General features: G+C 40.6%; 1 protein-coding gene across 6 annotated transcripts in view; it reads right to left on the bottom strand.

The window, feature by feature from the left end:
- The window catches only part of TP53BP1 (tumor protein p53 binding protein 1), a 48665-nt gene that overhangs the window by 17023 nt on the left and 10603 nt on the right, over positions 1-21039 (bottom strand). For all 6 annotated transcript variants that reach the window (XM_035335802.1, XM_035335803.1, XM_035335804.1 and 3 more), the window contains 7 exons: positions 20504-20585; positions 20154-20299; positions 18363-18483; positions 15035-15126; positions 13793-14028; positions 11520-12774; positions 352-471 (listed from right to left, as the gene is read on the bottom strand). In XM_035335802.1, coding sequence (XP_035191693.1) covers positions 352-471; positions 11520-12774; positions 13793-14028; positions 15035-15126; positions 18363-18483; positions 20154-20299; positions 20504-20585 — 2052 coding nt within the window. The remainder of the gene's footprint in view (positions 1-351; positions 472-11519; positions 12775-13792; positions 14029-15034; positions 15127-18362; positions 18484-20153; positions 20300-20503; positions 20586-21039) is intronic.

Raw genomic sequence — 21039 nt, 5'->3', positions numbered from 1 at the left:
TACCAGAAATATATGCTTTCTTTTCTCCAACACATCCAACCTGTTATTTTGTAAACCCAGCAAGATGAAGTCTTGCAAAAAGATGAATATCGGGAACAACCTTTTAATTTAAGTGCTTACACTACTCAAAGGGGTCTTTTGCATTCTTTAATGGAGTTATGTATGGGAATGCAATGAAGGAAGATGTGTTCCATACAACCCCATACTCAGGTAGCAAACGTCTTCATTAGAGACCGAGGAAAGAACAAAGAGGGATGAGCCCTCCTCATACAGCAGCAAAGTTTTTTTGCCAAGACAGGGTTCTAGAATAAAAAGTTCCAAACTGAAGAGAACCATTCGGGTCAAACTCACCAATTGGTGTGCTGTGTCTTCTAGGTCCCATTTTAAGCTGGCCAGTAAGAGGTGGTGTTATGCTGGTCAAGGGCTGAATGGTATCACCCTCCTTTGGCAAAGTAAAATGAAACGGAGTTCCTAAAAGACAGGGAGAGCCAGGATTAGTAATTTCAGGAGCGTACTCCAGTCCAAGTACAAAAAGCAAAAGCTCACTGTGGTGTGGGATTGGGGAAAAGCATAACCCTGGTGCTATCTTGTACAAAAACCTCCTGAACAGTTAGACTCAGGACTGCTGCTCTAACTGATCTTCCTCACTTTTCATGTGGAAAGTCTCTCTCGATCAAAGTCTGGACTGTGGTCTACTTTGACACAGCTGTCTCCAGAAGCTAGATGAAAGTGAGACTAAATATCCTCATGTGAAAAGGACTTCGGCAGAATGCAGGTTTTCTTGAGAAGTGCTCAGGATTTTGCACAGACAACAGAAACAAGGCCAGAAACAAAAATCAAAGTTAGGACACAACTGTATTGGAAGAGCTTTGTGTTGCCTGAATAAATAACCTAACCTTGCACAGAATGGTGTATTATCACCATGGATAACAGAAGAGCAACTGATGTCATCTACCTGGACTTGTGCAAAGCATTTGACACTGTCCTGCACAACATTCTTGTCTCTAAATTGGAAAGATGTCAATGTGATGGATGGACCACTTGGTTTGTAAGGAATTGACTGGATGGTTGCACTCAAATAATTGCGTTTAATGACTTGATGTCCAAGCAGAGACCAGTGATGAGCAGTGTCCCTCAGGGGTCGGTACCGGGACAGGTGCTGCTTAACATCTTTGTCAGCAACATGGACAGTGAGATTGAGTGCACCCTCAGCAAGTTTGCAGATGACACCAAGCTGAGTCGTGTAGTCGATATGACAGAAAGAAAGGAAGCCATCCCAAGGGACCTGGACAGGCTGGGGAAGTGGGCCCATGTGAACCCGATGCAATTCAGCAAGGCCAAGTGCAAGGTCCTACACCTGAGTCGGGGCAATCCCAAGCACAAATATAGGCTGGGTGGAGAACAGATTGAGAGCAGCCCTGAGGAGAAGGACTTGGGGCGTTGGTTGATGAGAGACTCAACACAAGCTGGCAATGTGCACTTGCAGCCCAGAAAGCCAACTGTATCCTGGGTTGCATCAAAAGAAGTGTAGCTAGCAGGTTGAGGAAAGTCATTTTCACCCTCTGCTCCACTTTTGTGAGACCTTGTGTTTAGCTGTGGGGACCCCAGCCTAAGAAAGACATAGACCTATTAGAATGGGTCCAGAGGAGGGCCATGAGGATGATCAGAGGGGCTGGAATACCTCCCCTGTGAAGACAGCTGAGAAACTTGGGGTCATTTAGTCTAGAGAAGAGAAAGCTCCAAGGAGACCTTATACCAGCCTTCCAGTACTTAAAGGTGGCCTGCAGAAAAGATGGGGAGGGACTTTTCATCAGGGCGTGTAGTGATAGGACAAGGGACAACAGTTTTAAACTAAGAGAGCGTAGATCTAGATTAGACATTTGACATTTGGAAGAAATTCTTCACTATGAATGTGGTGAGGCACTGGAACAGATTGCCCAGAGACATTGGATACCCCATCCCTAAAAGTGCTGAAGGCCACGTTGGATGAGGCTCTGAGCAACCTGATCTAGTGGAAGGTGTCCCTGCCCATGGCAGAGGTTTAGAATTACATGCACTTTAATATCCTTTCCAACCCAAACCACCGTATGATTCTAAATAGCCTTGGGTAAACGGTCAGCAGGTATACCCCACTTGGACATAGTCCTGTGCAACCTGCTCACTTGAGCAGTGGGTTGGACCAGATGACCTGCAGAAGTCCCTTCCAACCACAACCATTCCGAGATTAAGATAGCTACCTATGAACTTGAATCTATAGCAGCAGTCAATGAACAGTTAGACCGTAACACTGGAAACTTGCCATCAGAGTAAACTTTTAAGGGAAATAAGAGGTATTGCTGTTTTATAACTAGCTGACAGCTGCCATCAGAAGGATGTTAATACGCAAGCATCAGTCTTAACAAATTACATGGAATTTTAAAATAAGATTAAAAGAATAACCATTTCCTCCCCACATTATGGTCAAAATTGGTTTTTATCATCTTTATTCCTAACCTTCGTTTTCCCAAAACATTGCTCAAACAATGCAAGTCACATTGTAACTTCTAATTTTAATAGGCATGTATTAAAAAATAAAACTAAACAGTATTGGAAATCTTCTAGTTAAGGTTTCAAGAGCTAGCACTAGATATACACATACAACTTTTAGTGCATCATTCTGCAGTTACACAAGATGCTAACATATAATATACACAACTACCCTGGAGGAAATTGATGCCATAAATACATGACAAAGACATAGTCCACTCACAGAGAGGGGAAAAAAAAAAAAAAAAAAGCCAGTAAAACGTTATTTACTGTCCTTTTGGAAACTCATCTTCACCATCAGCTGCTATACCATCACAGGTTTTGAAGATATGGTTCAGCAACTGCAATATCCTTGAGATCATCCTAGGGACTCCAGAGTGTTTTTGCAGTGGGCAGGTATTTCACAGCACAATTATACTCATACTTTATGGGTACACTGCATATCAAAAGGACAATTACCATTCCTCTCAAATAGCTTATGAATGCCTGACCTGAAAAAAATGCATAATATGCCTGACAGCTTAATTACTTTCACCTAACTGTACCAACCATTCAGACAATGAAAGGTTACATTTCTCTAAAATCTTCTCCTATATCCTTAAGACCATCATCCTATAAAATTTGCTTTTATCTTTCAACATCAAAAGATCCAGTCTTTCTTTGGCTCACTTTGTCTCTCTCAAGTTTGCTAATGCTAAGGTATAAAAAAAATCAATTTCTTACAATAACTTTCACAGGGAGAGCTGTGAAACTGTTTTACAGCACAGTGCAAATAGCAACTACCAGCACTGCACGAAACTACACCCTTAGAAGGAGACAATCGATTCTTCCAACTGTGCATCAAGCTAAGTGAAGCAGATTTGTTATCTTCTCTTGTAGACAAAAATGTAAGTCCCGCTCCCTTTTCTACATATGGTGATGCTTATTGCACACTACTACTGCACAGATAGCCTGCCTGAAGCTCTCCAGCAGCACACGCACAGCCCCCTCTGCTCTACTTCTTCTCCCTACCTATCACTTCTACAAGGGATGTGGAGCATACCATGGCTTTAAGCCACATGAAGATTTACACAGAAGACTATTAGTGGATGGCCATTTTGTCTTCTGTGCACACATCTACCCAATGGCTCTTTTGCAGATCGTGCTATAGGATATTTTCAAAAGAAGAAAGCAGAGAGGAAAGACCACTATGTGGAAGATCTAGGAACATTTTACTATCTAAGCAGCTACTAAAACTAGAGCAATGAGTTACATTCAAACTGGTATAGTGTGGGGGAGACAGGGGCCAAAAAAAAAAAAAAAAAAAAAAAACACAAACCATGACTTACATTTAAGAACTTCAGCTTTTTCTCTTTCAAAAAGCCATCTCTTACCTCTGCTCTTAACTAACTAGTGCTGCTAGACAGGACAAAAGCTTGATTACAGTAGTGTTCTCTATTGGTATTTTATACCTACCTGTGACACGTCAAAAAGGACTCCATTAGCAAATAAGAAAGAACTGTACATACTTCTAGAGGCCTTCCAGGTCATCCCTTTTCTCCCTGTACTCTATCATATTCCATCCTATGAGTGTTTTTTGTATAATAAATAAACAGTTCATTTAAGCTCATTCAAAGCAACTTCATAAACGGGAGGACATGCCCCTACCCACCTCACCACTGGTTTCTACGCCTGCTTCTTGAACTCTTCAAGATCCTTCTAGTTCTCACCCAAAGTTTGTGCATACTGATGTATGCTTCATTATCTGCTGATTAGGCTCCTGTTGGAAATAAGTGTTATGAGAACAAACCTGCTTTAAGAGAAGTCGGATGATGCTTTAAAGCTCTTCATACCTTAGTCACTGAGTGATGGCAAGAAAAAAAACATTATGATGCATACTTTTCCATTGTACTTCAGGAGTCTGAATGCAGCAGGCATCTCAAAAGCCTGAACTCTCTCCTAACATAGAGCAATCCCATGTGATCTCAAGGGACATGGACCTGGCTAACAGCAAAGTCAGGACCCTGAACTTTAGAAGAGCAAACTTCCACCTGTTCAAAGAATTAGTGGCTGAGATCCCATGGGACGCAGTCTTTAGGGACAGACGATCTGATCAGAGCTGGCAACTCTTTAAGGATATTTTCCTTAGAGTGCAAGAGCTCTCTATTCCCATACACAATAAATCAAGCAGGGAAGTTAGGAAACCAGCATGGTTGAACAAGGACCTTCTGGTCAAACCTAGGCAAAAGAAGTACTCTTCCCATGCGCCCTGGGAAGAGTACAGAAATGCTGTCTGGATGTCCAGGGATGGGATCAGGAAAACCAGTGCACTGACAGAAGTAAACTTGGCAAGGGATGCAAAGAATAGCAAAAAGGGGTTCTGCAGGTACATTGGATGAAAAAAAAAAAAAAAAAAAAAAAAGACTAAGAGAGTGTTGCCTCTGACAAATGAGGACAGTGAACTGGTAACAGACATGAAGAAGGCTGAGGTACTGAACAACTTCTCTGTTTCGGTCTTCACTCGTGGTCAGGCTTCCCATGTCTCTTGCGTCCCTGAACCTCTACGCGGGGGCTGAGGGAGCAGAGTCCCTCCCACTGCAAGTAAAGAGCAAATCTGGGACCTCCTGATGCAACTTAACAACTGCAGGTCTATGGGGCCTGATGACATGGATAGCAGGGTCCTGAGGGAACTGGCTGATGGAGTCACCAAGCCGCTCTCCATATTTGAAAAATCATGGTAGTCAGGTGAAGTCCCGGTGACAGGAAAAAGGGAAACATCACTCCCATTTTTAAAAAGGGTAAAAAGAAAGACCCAGGGAACTACAGACCACTGAGCCTCACCTCTGTGCCTGGCAAGATCATGGAACGTTGCCTCCTGGAGGCAATGTTAAGGCGCATGCAAGAGGAGGATCTTTCAAGGCCCCTTCCATTCCCAAATATTCTGTGATTCTGTACTGGAGACAATATCATTGATAGTACAAGTCTTATATTGTCAGGGCAAGTAGTAAACACTGTGTGTCAGATATCAAGTAATCATATGTAATTAACTGCTGTAAGCCAAGATCACGGAACAGATCTTCCTGGAGGCAGTGTTAAGGCACATGCAAGGCAAAGGAGGTGATCTGAGACAGCCAGCACAGCGTCACCAAGGGCAAATCATGCCTGACCAATCTGGTGGCCCTCTACGATGGAGTGACTGCATCAGTTGACAAGGGAAGACCGACCAATATCATCTACCTGGACTTCTGTAAGGCTTTTGACACAGTCCCACACGACACCCTAATCTGTAAATTGGAAAGATATGGGATTTAAAGGGTGGACCATCTGGCAGATAAGGAATTGGCTCGGACATACCAAGGGAGTAGTGGTCAATGGTTCTATGGCCAGGTGGAGGCTGGTGATCAGCAGTATCCCTCAGGGGTCTGTCTTGGGACTGGTGATCTTCAAGATCTTCATCAAGGACATGACAATGGGATCAAGTGCACCGTCAACAGGTTTGCACATGACACCAAGCTGAGTGGTGCAGTTGGTATGACAGAAAGAAGAGATGCCATCCAAAGGAATCTGGACAGGCTGGAGAAGTGGGCCCACCACGTGAACCACGTGAGGTTCAACAAGTCAAGCACAAGGTGCTGCACCTAGGTCAGGGCAATCCCAGACAGGAGTATGGACTCGGAGAACTCATTGAGAGCAGCTCTGAGGGGTTGACTTGGGGGTTCTGGAGGAGGAAGGCTCGACATGAGCCAGCAACGTGTGCTTGCAGCCCAGAAGGCCAACTGTGTCCTGGGCTGCATCAAGAAAGTTGTGACCAGTAGATTGAGGGAAGTGGCTGTCCTCCTCTGCTCTGGCCTCGTGAGGCCCCACCTGGAATACTGAGCCCAGGTTTGGGGACCTCAGCACAAGAAAGATGGGGACCTGTTAGAGCAAGTCCAGAGGAGGGCCATAAAGATGATCAGAGAGCTGGAGTGCCCTTCCTATGAAGAAGGGCTGAGAGAGCTGAGGCTGTTCAGCCTGGAGAAGAAAAAGCTCGGGGAGACTTTAATGCGGCCTTTCAGTGCTTAAAGGGGTCTTATAAAAAAGATGGAGGAGGACTCTTTACTCAGGTACATAACAATAGGATAAGGGGGAATGTCTTAAACTAAAAGAGGATAGATTTAGATTAGACATTAGGAGGAAATTCTTCACTGTAAGGGTAGCGAGGGCACTGGAACAAGTTGCCCAGAGAGGCTGTGGATGTCCCATCCCTGAAAGCGTTAAAGGCCAGGCTAGATGGGGGCCTTGGCCAACCTGATCTAGTGGGTGGCATCCTTGCCTATGGCAGGGAGGTTGGAACTAAATGATCTTTAATGTTCCTGCCAACCCAAGCCATTCTATGATTCTGTGATGACTCTATTATTTAGTGTAATATAAATACGCAAAATACAACCACAAGCATTAATTTTCAAGTTCACTTTCTCCAAACATGGCTCATTTTACTCTTTGGAATGTAAATCAAGCTAAGTGTGATGTCTTTAAGTTGTATTTAGATTTATCTAAGAGAAAATGTTTTAAGCATGATAATGTAAGAGAAATACTACCTCAAGCTAAAAGAAGTTTTATTCATGCTCTCTTGAAAAAGAAGCTGGGGATTGCAAACTTAATGAAACACCATACGGAAGTGGAATATAACGTTCAGCTTCATTATATACTTACAGCTACTCATCTTTATAATCATTTCAGCAGTGTCCTGCCAAACAGGTTATTTAATATAACCAATACTCTTGTCAAATTCAAAGACCTATACTGTTCTCTCGACCATGCCACATTGTCTTCAGAGACATCCAGTCCCAGCATACCAAATGCCCCACACTTGTTAACAGAAAAGTCTATTTTATTTTATTTTTTAATTCAATTTTTAAAGAGTATTATTTTCTACACAGGAAGTTATTTTTCTTCTTTTAGTTAGAGGAAATTAAGAACACTGTATTTAAAACATCATCACTCACCTTCATGTTAAATAATATTTGAGCTCCTCTGTATCTTTGCACTTCCCTATTATCTAAAATGGCCTAATAGAAAGGAAATAGATTTTACAATACTGATATCAAGTACCTTCATTCTTGCCATTTACAGGATTCTACACTAATTGAAGTTATCAGATTTTTGAGGTTTCAGAATTAGGGGTCATCAAATGAAACAAATACCTGGTGAAATAAAGACAGTAGTGGTATTATTTTTTAAAACTCGGAATATAATTTAAGCTGTCAATCTTCCTATTGCAAGAAGCTTTGATGCCTAGAACTTTACAGAGGTTAAAAACAGTGAGAATTTTCACGGAGGTAGAGAAGAACACACCCATTCAAGAAAAATAAAGTTCCTAAACCGAACATTTTTGGATGATGAAACACAGACTTCTGCAGATGTATCTCCCCACTATGTTATTGCCCTTATATTCTTATATATCCTTATCTTAACCTTATCTTATATATGCCCTTATATATGGATATATGGATCTGCCATTCAATATTGGGAAAACCGGAGGGGGAAATTGTACACCAATATAAACTGATTCTCTTCTGACTGTTTAATATCTCAATTTACAAAGAACATGATTTTCAGTCTTTAGTTTAGTGCTATTACATGGGCACAATGACCCTCCTGCAAAGCCCCTGAATGGGAAGGGCCGAAGGAAAAAAAAAAAATAGAACTCAGCGACAAAATAATCTAACAAAGAGGCTTGGTATTAATGGTCCACAGAGTATCTAAAACCCCGGCAATGCAGATTTTGTGCACAGCCTCCAAAGTCTGATACTGATTTTTTTTTTCCCTGATTTGAAAAATTAATCACTATTCAATCAGACCACTTTTAAACAATATTGAAAGCTTTCCCTAGATCTCACTGAAGAGGCAGCCCCAAACTTTGTACAAGAATTTGTGAAATTCAGATGTATCCCAGCAACATACCCTAAATCTGAAACTAATGACAGTACTGTCTCAGTTGACAAAACAAGCATTACACCAAATTGCCTCCAGCATGCCATTTGCTTAGTGCTTGGTTCCCCATACAAACAAAGAAAAGTCAGAAAACGCATGAAATCATTGCATTTCTGGTCAACTGAAACACCCTTCTTTCTTGCTCAGCAACAACCAGAATTTTGTTATAACATTCTTAAAGAAACTGTTTGTCGCTAGTTATGGGATGTTAAAGAAAGCAAAACCAAAAAACACTCAAATGTTTCATTGGTGAAATGGCATTTAGAAAAATGAGTGCAAAAGTTGTATCAATTAAATTGGTATGATAGCTGGTATACTAAACAGTGCTCAAAAATACAGACTGATTCATATGAGTTCATTATTGAGAAAGTGGAGTTTTTAAATCTAAGCAAAAGAGATCAGAACCCATAAAGCAAGGGAATTTTTATATGGCTAAACATATACTTAGCTCAAAATAAAGCAATCACTGTACAAGTGTTTCTCAGATGTCAGTGATATTAAAAAGCTATGGCCACAAGGCTCCACGCTGCTTGAAAGTAATTTGAGCTTTATTTTGCTTTAAAATAGGTCAACAGGTATTAATAGTAAAGTCCAGCTTGAAAAATGCTACTATCCTTTGCTAGAAATCTCTCCAAAACTGGTGACAGACATAATCATTCAAATCTCTCTTCTCTACCCCACTGTAACCTAACTTCTACAGATGTGAATATTTACCTGTCATTTGTAACTTACAACGCAAGATACCTTCATCCTATATTTGAGTATCTCAAGTTTTTGTTGCCAGACAGTTCCATACTATTAAACAGTTTTTTGGGGGGTGTTTCCCAAACCTGTCAGAAAATTTGGTATTAAAAACACACAAGTATTACACTCAATCCCTTTTCACCCAAATCTCCATCTAGCACTTCAAAGTCATCTCACCTACGTCTGCTCAGACATAAAGAAGAAAGCTCTTCATCTTGTTCCTTTCTGAAATCTGCCATTTTGACCTTTCCAAACAGGATCACATGTTCCAGAAGTCAGCACGGTTCAAGGTCACAAGAACTGAAGAAAAGGGGAGGGAAGCATATAAGAATGCACTCAAAAAGCTATCAGGAAGAAACAGCCAAAGCTGTCATAAATGGCAGGATCAGTTCATAAGTGGAAAAAAGTAAACAAGTAGTTCAGAAAACAGCAAAAAATATTGGACTAGTGAGACTGATCAGAGAAGTTTTGAAGAAATATACAGGTCTTGGTAAAAAACAAACTGTAAGTTGGCAGAGGACGTTAAGTGGGATATCCCCTCACTGACATAGAATACATCTCTCAGTGACAAAGAATAGAAAATTGCTCAGACCAGTTATCAACTCCGAGTCCATGAAGGGAAAAATAAGACTGAACATTAGGAAATATGTTTGAGCAGTAAATCTTAACACTAATTTCTCAAAATAAAAACAAGAAAACATTGAACAGAAGAACAGACTATAGGACTATACTACAATACCACAACCTTCAAGTGCTAGGAGCAATTCAAATCTAGTCCACGGCTGTTTAGGTTCCATAAAAAAAGATCACAGACTGGTCAATCTGAATCTACCAGGTGGTTCATAAACATGTTCCCTATTGAACATCTCATTTAATTTGAACAGCACTCCACAATTATATTAATCTTCTACTATACTATAATTGAATGACTTAGATAATTCAGAGCATGAACTACCCAAATCAGCGTAAAGACTTAAGTAAACAAAAACTAACATACTGGTCTGCTCAGATGTAAAGACATCACCTATTGAGAACTAATGTTTCCAGACACTCAGCTTTCACAGTCACCAACTTCAGGAAGTTCACCAACTGACAGGAAGTTACCTACTGCCATCACAAGATGGAAAAAACTCTCTCCCCTCCTCTCTGATCCTGCAGTTTATAATGAAAAGTTACATCACAAAAATGCATATGATTTATTACCAAATAAAACGCTGTCTTCTATTATTTTCTCATTTGAGGAGTACAGAACTGTTTTAAAACGGAACCAACTAGGAGGCAAAATCTACACAAAACTCAGGTACAGCATTCCAGATTCCTTAACTACACAACAGCAAGTTAAAGTGGCTTCAACACTGAAATGAAATCACAGTAACATTATAAAGAGTTAATGTCTCTATTCAAACACTTTAAGGCAGCATTGCTGGAGTTGCTCGCTTTCATTTTTTCCAGACACTTATTTCCCATCCTTGACCAGCAGTTATGGATAGGTGCATGGCAAAACAATTTAAAGGAAAACAAAAACAAAAACAAAACACTTTTCAATATGTTGTTGGTTAAGCTTCAGACAGAACTGTTCCTTATTCTAGCTCACTTCAAAAAAAACTTGTCCCAGATTTAAAAAAAAGGGGATGGGGGGGAGAGGGGGATACAAAAGGATACATGAAAAATAGGTTAGACTTCTCTCAGTTTTGACTTTGCTTCATGACAATGCCTACCAAAGAGCAGCTTATGTGAAAGTAAAAAGCATTCAACTTAAAATTACTCGAGATAAATTTGCTATATTAATGTCTAGCTTAAAGCTGCTCTGTGTGTCTCCACAAAGAAAATCCTCCTCTGAGAATGAAAGGAGAAAATAAACAAACAAACAAACGGTAAGGACACCTAAAAGGAAAGTATAGACTACCACAGACCCTTTTCCTTTCAAGGACACTACTATTATTGCTTTGGGAAAAAATAAAAAAAAATAATAATAAAAAAATCCATATGCATTGCCAAGGTCAGAAGGTTCCAAGTTTTCAGAGTTGCACTGTGTTTCTACCATAAAACAGCAAGGGGGTGTTAGGAGCATAAATTACTTTTTAATCAATCACTCTTGCCTTCAGCAGCGCTGCAACCGTGAAAAAGGGAACAGCACCTTACACACGTAACGGTAACTTGCACTGCTGCTCTGAAGACAGGCTGTTCAAAATCCATTCAGAACCAGCGCTTCCCGAAAACACTGAGGATTGTACACAGCCTCCTTGACATTATTTGAAGTATACGCAGCTATGAACTACTAACCTAAATTCACTTACCATTGGAAGGACTGGGAGACTTAGCAGCTACCCTCTCCTGTGGCTGCATCTTCTCTTCTTGCTCCAGATTCCTTGTCATAGTAGTATCCTCTCTACTCTTTGGTATACAATTCTCCTGCTGAGCCACAAGCACGTCAACCCCTTTATCCTGCAGTGGTGTTTGAGTCTCCAGTTTCATTGCCTGGTCCAATTCTGAACCATCTGGGTGGCTTTTCACACACAATGCCGCTTCTGATGGAATGTAAGTCTTTAATTTAGGAAACAAATTGTTGTGCTGTTCCATTAACTCCTCTACAGAAGGCTTAGATGAAACTTTACTGAGCTTTGGCATGTTTTCTGAAGTAGCTTTAGAGGACAGTTTATCCATGTTCTTTGCCCCTCCAATGCCAAAAGTACAACCTTGTAAAGTTTCTTTTACACAGCATTCTGGTCCAACCTTTCCTAATTCTTTGGTCTGATCAGACAATTTTTTGCTATTTTTACAAGAGCCACCAGCAAAATCCACTTCCATGTCTTCATGACTCTGTGTTTCCCTTTCAGGAATAAACCCCTGAGAAAGGGCTATGTTAACAAGAGACTCATCTTCGTTTATTTGCTTCTCTTCTACTTGTAGCTTTTCTTCTTGTTCTTCACATTGAGTCTCAGGAACTGCCTCAGATTCAGAACTCTCTTCCAATGGATAACCCTCAGACTGTGCTTCTCTGCCCTGAGTACAGGACAAAATCTCAGGCTGACCAGACTGATCTTCAGCAGCTTGACTTCCAGAAATACACCCATGATCCTGATGAGCTGTGGGGGCTAATGACTCATTTCCTGTTTCACCTGCATTAACAAACTGCATTACAGGCTTTCCTGCAGTCTTTATACCCTCTTTTTTTGTTTTTTCACAGTTCTCAGAGAGGGCTTGATGGCCTGCATCCAGTCTTAGTTTTGTGTTGTCATTATCCACAGAACAAAGGCTCAAGTCTGAGGCCTTGCATTCAGGAACCTTCTGTACCTGTGAGGTTTCACTGTCTTGGCTAGTTTTCAGAGAGGCTGAACTGACTTCTGCTTTTGTAGACTCGCTACATTCACTTACAGAAAGGATGAGATTACAGGACTCAGAAGGCTGTGGCACAGAGTCCCCTGTAGGCACCTCTGACAAAACATCTGTGGTTCCAGAGAGGTCTCCTGGTAAGCATGAACAGGTTAAAGCAGCAGTTTTTTCTTCTCCTTCATGTCTCTTCTCTGGGCTCTGAGTTGGAACAAAAATGTCCTAAAATGAAAAAAGTGGCATGCTGAACATCAGGTTATCCCAAATTGGGCTGTTTATTATTTCTAGAAGATGCTAGATTACAGAGCAGAGCAAGCTCAGCACAAACCTATGGATTAAAAGTGTTTTGTTTTGTTTCTTTTTTTTTTTTTTTAATCCATTTAAATGAGTGCTAACTGCCACACTCTTGCTACAAGAAATTATCATAATTCATTACTTTTCAGTACCTCTGCCAGTCAGACATGATTCTTGGCTCACCTTTCCTACTACCAGATCATGAAGTACAGGGCAAGTATGGCAAATCAGTAGCTGTTCTCAGTCAAACAAACAAGGGTTCTGGAAAGATTCTCTATAATAATTATATTAGTATGAAGACCATAAGGAAGATAAGGAAAAACTCTGCCTCAACTACTGAAGTCTCTAGTTCAACCTGTATTTTCTGGCTTAATTTATTTAAATTTTTTATATTGAACTATAAAGCCACTGAGAGTCTGTTAAATCCCTTTGATCAATATTAACTTCCAGAATCAAAAAGCAAACAACAGATGGTAAGAATAAGCAACTTAAAAGAAATTTGCACTAAGCGAGTTCAAGCCTTGTTCAAGCCTTCTCCATGACAAATAACGATTAAGTCTATCTTTGTAGAAGTCTAGTTTCAGACACAGTTTGAGATGCAGAATGTCTGGTTCAGCATGAGAAAGCAGAAGCCTTTCAAAGAAAGGAAGAAAAAAACACAAGGAAAGTTTTAAGTGTAGAATAAAAGACAACAAATCTACATTCAGTAACTCACTATGCACTATTAAGCTGTTCTGTATTTTCTCTGCAGGAAAAAGTGCCACACATACAGAGAAATATCATCAACATATAACCATGACTGGTAGGAACAGAAAAGCTCACGACCATCAGTTTAGTAGGGAAGCCCCACACAGAAGCACAGAGGTTGGCTCAAAAAGGCTCAAAAATGCATTTTCTGCAATACCCCCACAAAAAAGTCAGAAAAGATATTTACATGAACCCTCACATGAGAGAACTCTGGTTGTGATGGTATAGGTAAAGATCCAGGAAAGAAGGCTGGAGCACTCTGGGACACTGGAGTTGAAGCCTGTGGGAGGACAGAAGGTCCTGGTGGGATACATGGGATAGCTGTCTCCACTAGCGCCTCTCCCCTCTGCTGCTCCTGCATCAGCACCTCTCCCCTGTGCTCCTCCTGCATCAGCTCTCTTGCTTGTGATGGGATAGAGATATCCATCTGTTCATCTGGATTGAAAGAGCAGAAAATAAATTACTAGCAGATCCCTATGTTGTACCTACATTAAGAAGACTTATCTGCAGTTGTTTATGCAACTCTCTCATACTTTAATGGGTGAACCTGAAATCTTGGGGGTGGGGAGGGGTGTTTAAAAATATATATAAAAAATAATAAATAAACAAATCTAACAAAATTATCTGTATCTTTAAATGAACAGGGTGAAGGGTTGGGGAGAGTCCTTCTAACTATTTTGCTACCAAAGGTATAGAATTTCTACAATTAGAAAAAGGTATCTAAAAATTATACAAATCATTCTCTGAGGACAGATTTTTTTTTTTTTTTTTTTTGCTATTTCTATTACAATGCAACCAAATTCAGACCCCACTAACTAAACATCTATTCTACAGGTACTTCAGATTTTGCGCAGCGAATGAGGTGGCAATCTTGTAGAAAGGAATGGTGATTTATACCAGAAGTCCATGGAAATGTTAACCCTGACAGTGGACGGGTACTTAGAGAAAATGTGCAAGAACCAAGGTATCATACAGAACAAGCTGTCTTTTGGTATGACTTCCTAGAATACATACACGTAACATATAAAAGCTTTTTAAAATATTGTATTAGCCATTTCAGTTAAGGTAAGATGACTTTTATGACCCAGTTCTCTTTCCTACGGCCTTAACAGCATATATTTAAAACATACCTACCTGTAGCAAAAGAATGGCTTGCCCCTAAGAAAGGAGGACAATGGCAAGAAGCATTCTCTTTTCCATATGAAGTTTTCCTCATCTTTCACGTGAAGGAAATTTTATCATGATAGCTATGCAGGAAATACCAACAGCATACTGGGATCCGAATCACAAATACAAATCTCCCTGCATCTACCTCTTTCAGTATTCTCAATCCCACTGTACACTTTTAAGTGTAATTTAAACAAGTTTTGGAAAGGCTAAAGGCTCAGACTAAACCACGGAGTACGGAAACAACCACAGGTGAGTATGTGGAAGACTTTACCTTTTGTTTCCTCCTGTTCAGTAGGACTGCTAGGGACGAGAGCATTGGACTCAAAGGCAACGGGAGATGGAACAACTAGGCCTGAAGAGCCACTGCAGAAAAAGGTAACATGGAAAAAGAACAGATATCACTAGAAAATTGATTAACTTCTCCTCAAATGTAGATCCAGCTTGTCACATTAGGAGTCTTCTCACAAGAGCGTGTCTTGTGCGTGTCTCTAGCAAAGTCTTGTGCCTTTTTTAAAAAAAAAATTGTTTGAAAACAAGTGCTGAGGTATTAAAAGGCCAACTCCTGTTCTTACCCCTGCCATCAGGGTGGATCGAAAGAGTGTTCATCAATATGGTGATAGGTGCTATATATATACATAAATATATAAAGACCTGAGAAATGGTCACTGACCACACAGGCATCACTAGTTGATATCCCTGTTGACTGGAAGCTGGCAAATGCTGTCCCAGTTTTATGAAGGGTGGTCCCTTTAAGAAGGGCAAGAAAGAAGACCCTCATAATCACAGGCCTGTCAGCCTCACTTCAGTGCCTGGTAAACCTATGGAAAAAATATTCTGGGAGTTATTGAAAAACACGCGAAGGACAATGCAGCCACTGGTCACAGCCAACATGGATTCACAAGGGCAAAGTCCTGCTTAATTAATTTAATATCCTTTTATGACAACATTACCCACCTCGTTGACCAAGGGAAGGCACTTGATGTAATCCTTTTGGATTTCAGCAAAGCTTACAATATTGTTTCTCACAGTATCCCTCTGGACAAAAAAGTCAAGCATACAGCTAGATAAATGCATAATACAATGGGTGAAAAATCAGCTGACTGGTCAAGCTCGAATGGCTATAGTAAATGGAGTTACATCAGGCTGGCAGCCAGTCACTAGTGGGATTCTCCAGGGCTTCATTTTGGGGCCAGTTTTCTTTAATGTTTTTTATAAGTGATCTGGATGCAGGAGTCAAAGATACACTAAGTACATTTGCAGATTATACTAAATTAGGAGGAGCTATTGACTCCCTTGAGGGTAGAGAGGCCTTGCAGAGAGATCTTGACAAATTAGAGGCCTAGACAATCACCAACCACATGAAGTTCAGCAAGAGCAAGTGCTGGATTCTGCACCTGGGACAGGCCAATCCTGGATATACATACTGACTGGAAGACAAGAGGCTGGAGAGCAGCCACAGGGAGAGATCTGGGGGTTTTGGTTAATGGTAAGTTGAGCATGAGTCAATGGTGTGTCCTGGCAGCCAAAAGGGCCAACAAGCCCAGCACTGCTAGCTGGTCGAGGGAATTGACCATCTCGCTCTGCTCTGGTGCAGCCTCAAGTACTGTGTGCAAGGTTGGGTGCCACAACATAAAGAGGTCAAAAAACTATTAGACAGTGTTCAAAGGAGGGCAACAAAAATGGTGGCGGGCCTTGAGGGGAAGACATGAGGAGCAGCTGAGATCACTTGGTTTGCTCAGCTTAGAGAAGAAGATACTGTGGGGCAACCTCATTGCAGCCTACAACTTCCTCACAAAGGGATACAGAAGGGCAGGCAGGTGCTAATCTGTTCTCTCTGGTGAACAACAGTAAGACTTGAGGGAACAGCATGAAGCTGCACCAGGAGAGGTTCAGGCTGGATATCAGGAAAAGGCTACTTAGAAAGAGAGGAACATCACCACTAAGAGGTTGGTCAGGCACTGGAACAGGCTCCACAGGGAGGTGGTCACAGCACCGAGCCTGCCAGAGTTCAAGAAGCATTTGGACAACAATCTCAGACATAGGGTTTGATTTTTGGATGGTCCTGAGCGGAACCAGGAGTTGGACTCAATGATCTTTGTGGGTCCCTTTAAACTCAGGACATTCCATGATTCTATACTATAATTGAGGAAGACACAGCATTCATTTGAGCTCTGGCCAGGAAATTATGATTAGAAAGTCATCTGACAACACACACTTAATGGGAAATTGAGGAGACTAGACTCTGTCACTGCCTGCAACAGCACTAGTTAAAGTATCAGCCATGGCCTGGTCATCTAATGGGCTTATTTTGAGAGCACCTCCTTGTTCTCCACATTGTTCAGTATAAAAAGAGAATTTCAGATAATTGCTACAGTGTATTCAGTCAACTTAGGGATAAATAGTGCAGTAGCTGAGAAAGTACAAGCGTCAAGGGCATGGTTTTAAGATAGGAAAGACAAACATACACTGATAATGTGTGTGACAGGGAAATAGGAAAGTGAGGATCCACCAGGGAGGGTGGGAGTAGAGAGAAAGGAAAAATCTTCAGACTTCATTGTTGGTGGGCTGGGTGGGGGGGAACACCACACTGAACATGAAGCAGAGAATTCTGGCCACTGTCCTTAAAAGAACAGTCAACAATTTAGGTTCAAAGGTCAAAGAGACCTTGCCAGAACACAAGCTGAACTGCTTTCTGCTTTGACAACTTCCACTTAAGACCACATACATGCAAGAAGAGGAAGTAGACAACAGAGAAAGAGCCAGCACCAACTGTGAGACAGCAGAGCATGACAAAAAGTCAAAGGCAGGAGAAAGTACATGATATCCAGTATCAATAGAAAAAGAAAAAAAAGTCACAACAGGTTAAGTCAAAGAAAGAATTACCAACAGATAGCTGATGATGGAATAGAGCTGATAACCCCAGTAAGAATCTTGTTGAGGCAAAACAGTTAAGCAAAGAGCTCTTTTCAAGAGTTACCCCAGGGTTACAAGCTAGAAGCTGCAACTTAACTCCCTTTTCAGCTGTACCTAACCCTTTATTCAGTGAACATAATCAAGGACACCCCAGTAGCAAGATGTGAACTCTCCTAGATTACACGTTCTCCTAAGCACTTCCACACAATTTCCTTATGCCACACATATTCACAAACAAAAGATCTCCAAGTTCTAACAACAAAAATGCACTATCATTCACTAGATCAGAACTACGGTGACCTTTAAATAACACAGAGCTCATTCCTTTTGCGCATAATGCCCTCTCAAATACATCTTCTCTTTAAGATCTGCTTATTAACAATAAAATTTTCTATACTATAACTGACACTATAACTTTTAACTATAAAACATCATAATCTGTAACACCTGTTCAGATCAAGTGAACAGAAATTTGAGAACTCTATTTAACTGTGTGCCAGCTCCAAATTGCAAGGTACAAACACAAACAGGTGACATGGAGCCCAAACTAACTTAATTTGCTTTTGTTGTACAAATTAAGGTAAACAGATAGCATCAGCAGTCTCTGAATAAAAGAAAGAATGGTGGAAATGGTACAGAAGTTATTGCAACATAGTTTTGTTTTTTGGGGGGCTTTTTTTGCTTACGTGGAATGACTCTGCTGTACAAGAGATCCCTGTCCAGAGAGCTGCAGGAGGTGCAGACTGCGGGCAGGGGTGCATGCCAGAGAACTTCCCTCTTCCACCCTGGTTATGGGACAGCCATTCCCTGCAACAATTTTGAACAAAAGGAAGTAAGATTAGAAATCTGGCCATTAAACAAGTTGATCAGAAAATTTTGAGGATTGATGTACACCTTACTGTAAGGTCACAGCCTATCCTTGTCTACCTTTTTCACACAAATGTGGAGAAGGACAGCATGTGGAAGTTCAGCATGTGAAATGTGAACATCATACAGTTCAGATGATAAAGGTAGTTTATAACTACAGAATATATTTTTTTCTGGTCCAGAATATACATATCTTTGTACTTTGTAATTATAAAAGAAAAATCCCCAATGGCTCCAAAATTACCCTCACTACTTCAAAGACATCACATTGACCACAGATTCAATTTCAGTAAGTGGTTACTGAACCTTCTGGATACAAGGGGTTCACACACAAAAACATACTAGTATAATCACAGTTGTACGCAAATTAAAGCTAAACAAAAAACATTAAGTGAGACTTAAATTAGCACGTGCTTTGTAGACTGTAACAAACTTCCCTGTCAAAACTTTATTTTCTGGACCTCTAACTATGAGGATTGTTAAGAACCCCACTACTTCTTCACTAACCTCTTAATTATGGATCCCAAAACCAGACCTAGACATCCTCCTACCACGAGATACAGTGATGACCTCTCTCCTGATGCTATTTCATAATCTCTTCTCTTTCATGAAAGGAACACTAACCTAGGTGGCAAGTAAGATTGACTGAAATCATGGTAACATTTTGGTTGCAGGGTGCTGTCCTGTCCCAAATAGGAACACCAATGATGCTCAATAATGCTCAGGAGTCAGGTGGAAACTGCAAGAAGGATATTGAGTTGCTAGAGCATGTGCAGAGAACAGCAACAAAGCTGATGAACGGACTAGAGAAAACAATGCTTATGAGGAGCAACTGAAGGATCTAGTTTTGTTTAGTCTGGAGAAAAGGAGGATGAGCAGAGACTACACCACTCTCTACAACTAACTGAAAGGAGACTGTAGTGAAGTGTGCGTCAGTCTCTTCTATCAGGGAAGAAGTGAACAGACATGAAGAAATGGCCTCAGCTTGCACCGGGGAGGTTTAGATTGGGTATTAGGAAGAATTTCTTCATAAAGAGTGGTCAAGCTTTGGAACGGGCTGCCCAGGGAAGCGGTGGAGTCCCCGTCCCTGGATGTACTTAAGAGACATGTGGACATGACATTAAGGGACATGGTCTAGTGATGGGACTCAACAGGTCAGGTTGATGATTGGACTTCATGACCCTCAAAGTCTTTTCTATGTTTCGGCCAAGTTACCAAATATAAGAAAGCCTACAACATTTGCCTACAGTATTTATCCACACTTTAGATTGTGTGCCACTACGAGGCATGAGCATCATTATTACCAGGTTCAGAAGATCTTTTTATTATTATTACTTTTGTTCTTCAAGGGAGACAAGAAAGGAAAGGAAACATATTTAACAAGCAACCGTGACTGTTCTATCAAGAAGTGACATTTAGACACTGCTCCATAGTCCAGTGAAAGAAGTTGTGGCCTTTCATTTCCAAAGTGTTCTCAATTTTATTTGAAAGCACGTGAAAAGTACTCACAGCACTCCACACCCTAAACACTACACAACTAAAAATATCAAGCAGGAATGATTATGATGACCTCTGGTAGGGACATTCTTGCTCTATTTGTCTATTGTTACCTGTTGCATTATTCTCAGGAAACATCTCTTCCTGAGTTGACAAGATATCCAACTCCTCATGACAAATACCAACGGATTTCTCAGTTTTAAGTGGATCAGAGACAGGCATTTCTTTCATGGTATCCTCTTTTGCTTCGTGCAGAGTTCTGGGAAAGTAAGACACAGTCACTGACCTGAGATACTCAACATAACTGCAAAACTGTAAAGTAAATTTACCGGAATAGATGAAAGCTATACACTTCTATATACCACAGTCAGAAAAAGTGAAAAAAATCAGAAGTCAAAAAACACACACAAACCAACTTCTAGAATTTCATCAGGAGAAATACAAAGAACAGGGACTGTTTTACCTTTCAAACTCCTCTGGCTGACTCTCCAAAGCAGCATGCGTTTCTATGCTGGAGACAATTTCCCTGTTATGCACATTCAGTTCTAGCAAGGTAAAGAAAACAACGAAAGAACATTTGTCACTCAGAGGTCAACTGGATTAATACAGAGAGAGAAGCATGTGCAGCTCTGTAAGTTATGTATGCATGTATAAAGACAATTTTTATATGACAAAGCTTTAGTATTGAACTATCAATAGAACAAAGAAAATGATGGAATGAGGTTTCTGCCAGGCATGGAAGTCAGTATCAGATTGTCTGAATGTTCTAGAAATAAATTTGGAAAGACAGGTTCCAGAAACAGTGACAACATTTGGGAAGCAACAAGAAAACAAATAAACCAGCCCAAAGTAAAGACAAGACAAAATTCTATTCAACCATGAACTGTGAACTCATTATTGCGCACTACCAATATGGTATTCAGAGAAACGTAACATCTAAAAATAAAATTAAAAACAACAACAACAACAAAAAAAAAAAAAAAAAAAAAAAAAAAAAAA

The sequence above is a fragment of the Oxyura jamaicensis genome, chromosome 10 (assembly GCF_011077185.1).
Source record: "Oxyura jamaicensis isolate SHBP4307 breed ruddy duck chromosome 10, BPBGC_Ojam_1.0, whole genome shotgun sequence".
Lineage (NCBI taxonomy): Eukaryota > Metazoa > Chordata > Aves > Anseriformes > Anatidae > Oxyura > Oxyura jamaicensis.
This window is presented reverse-complemented; position numbering and strand designations above follow the sequence as displayed.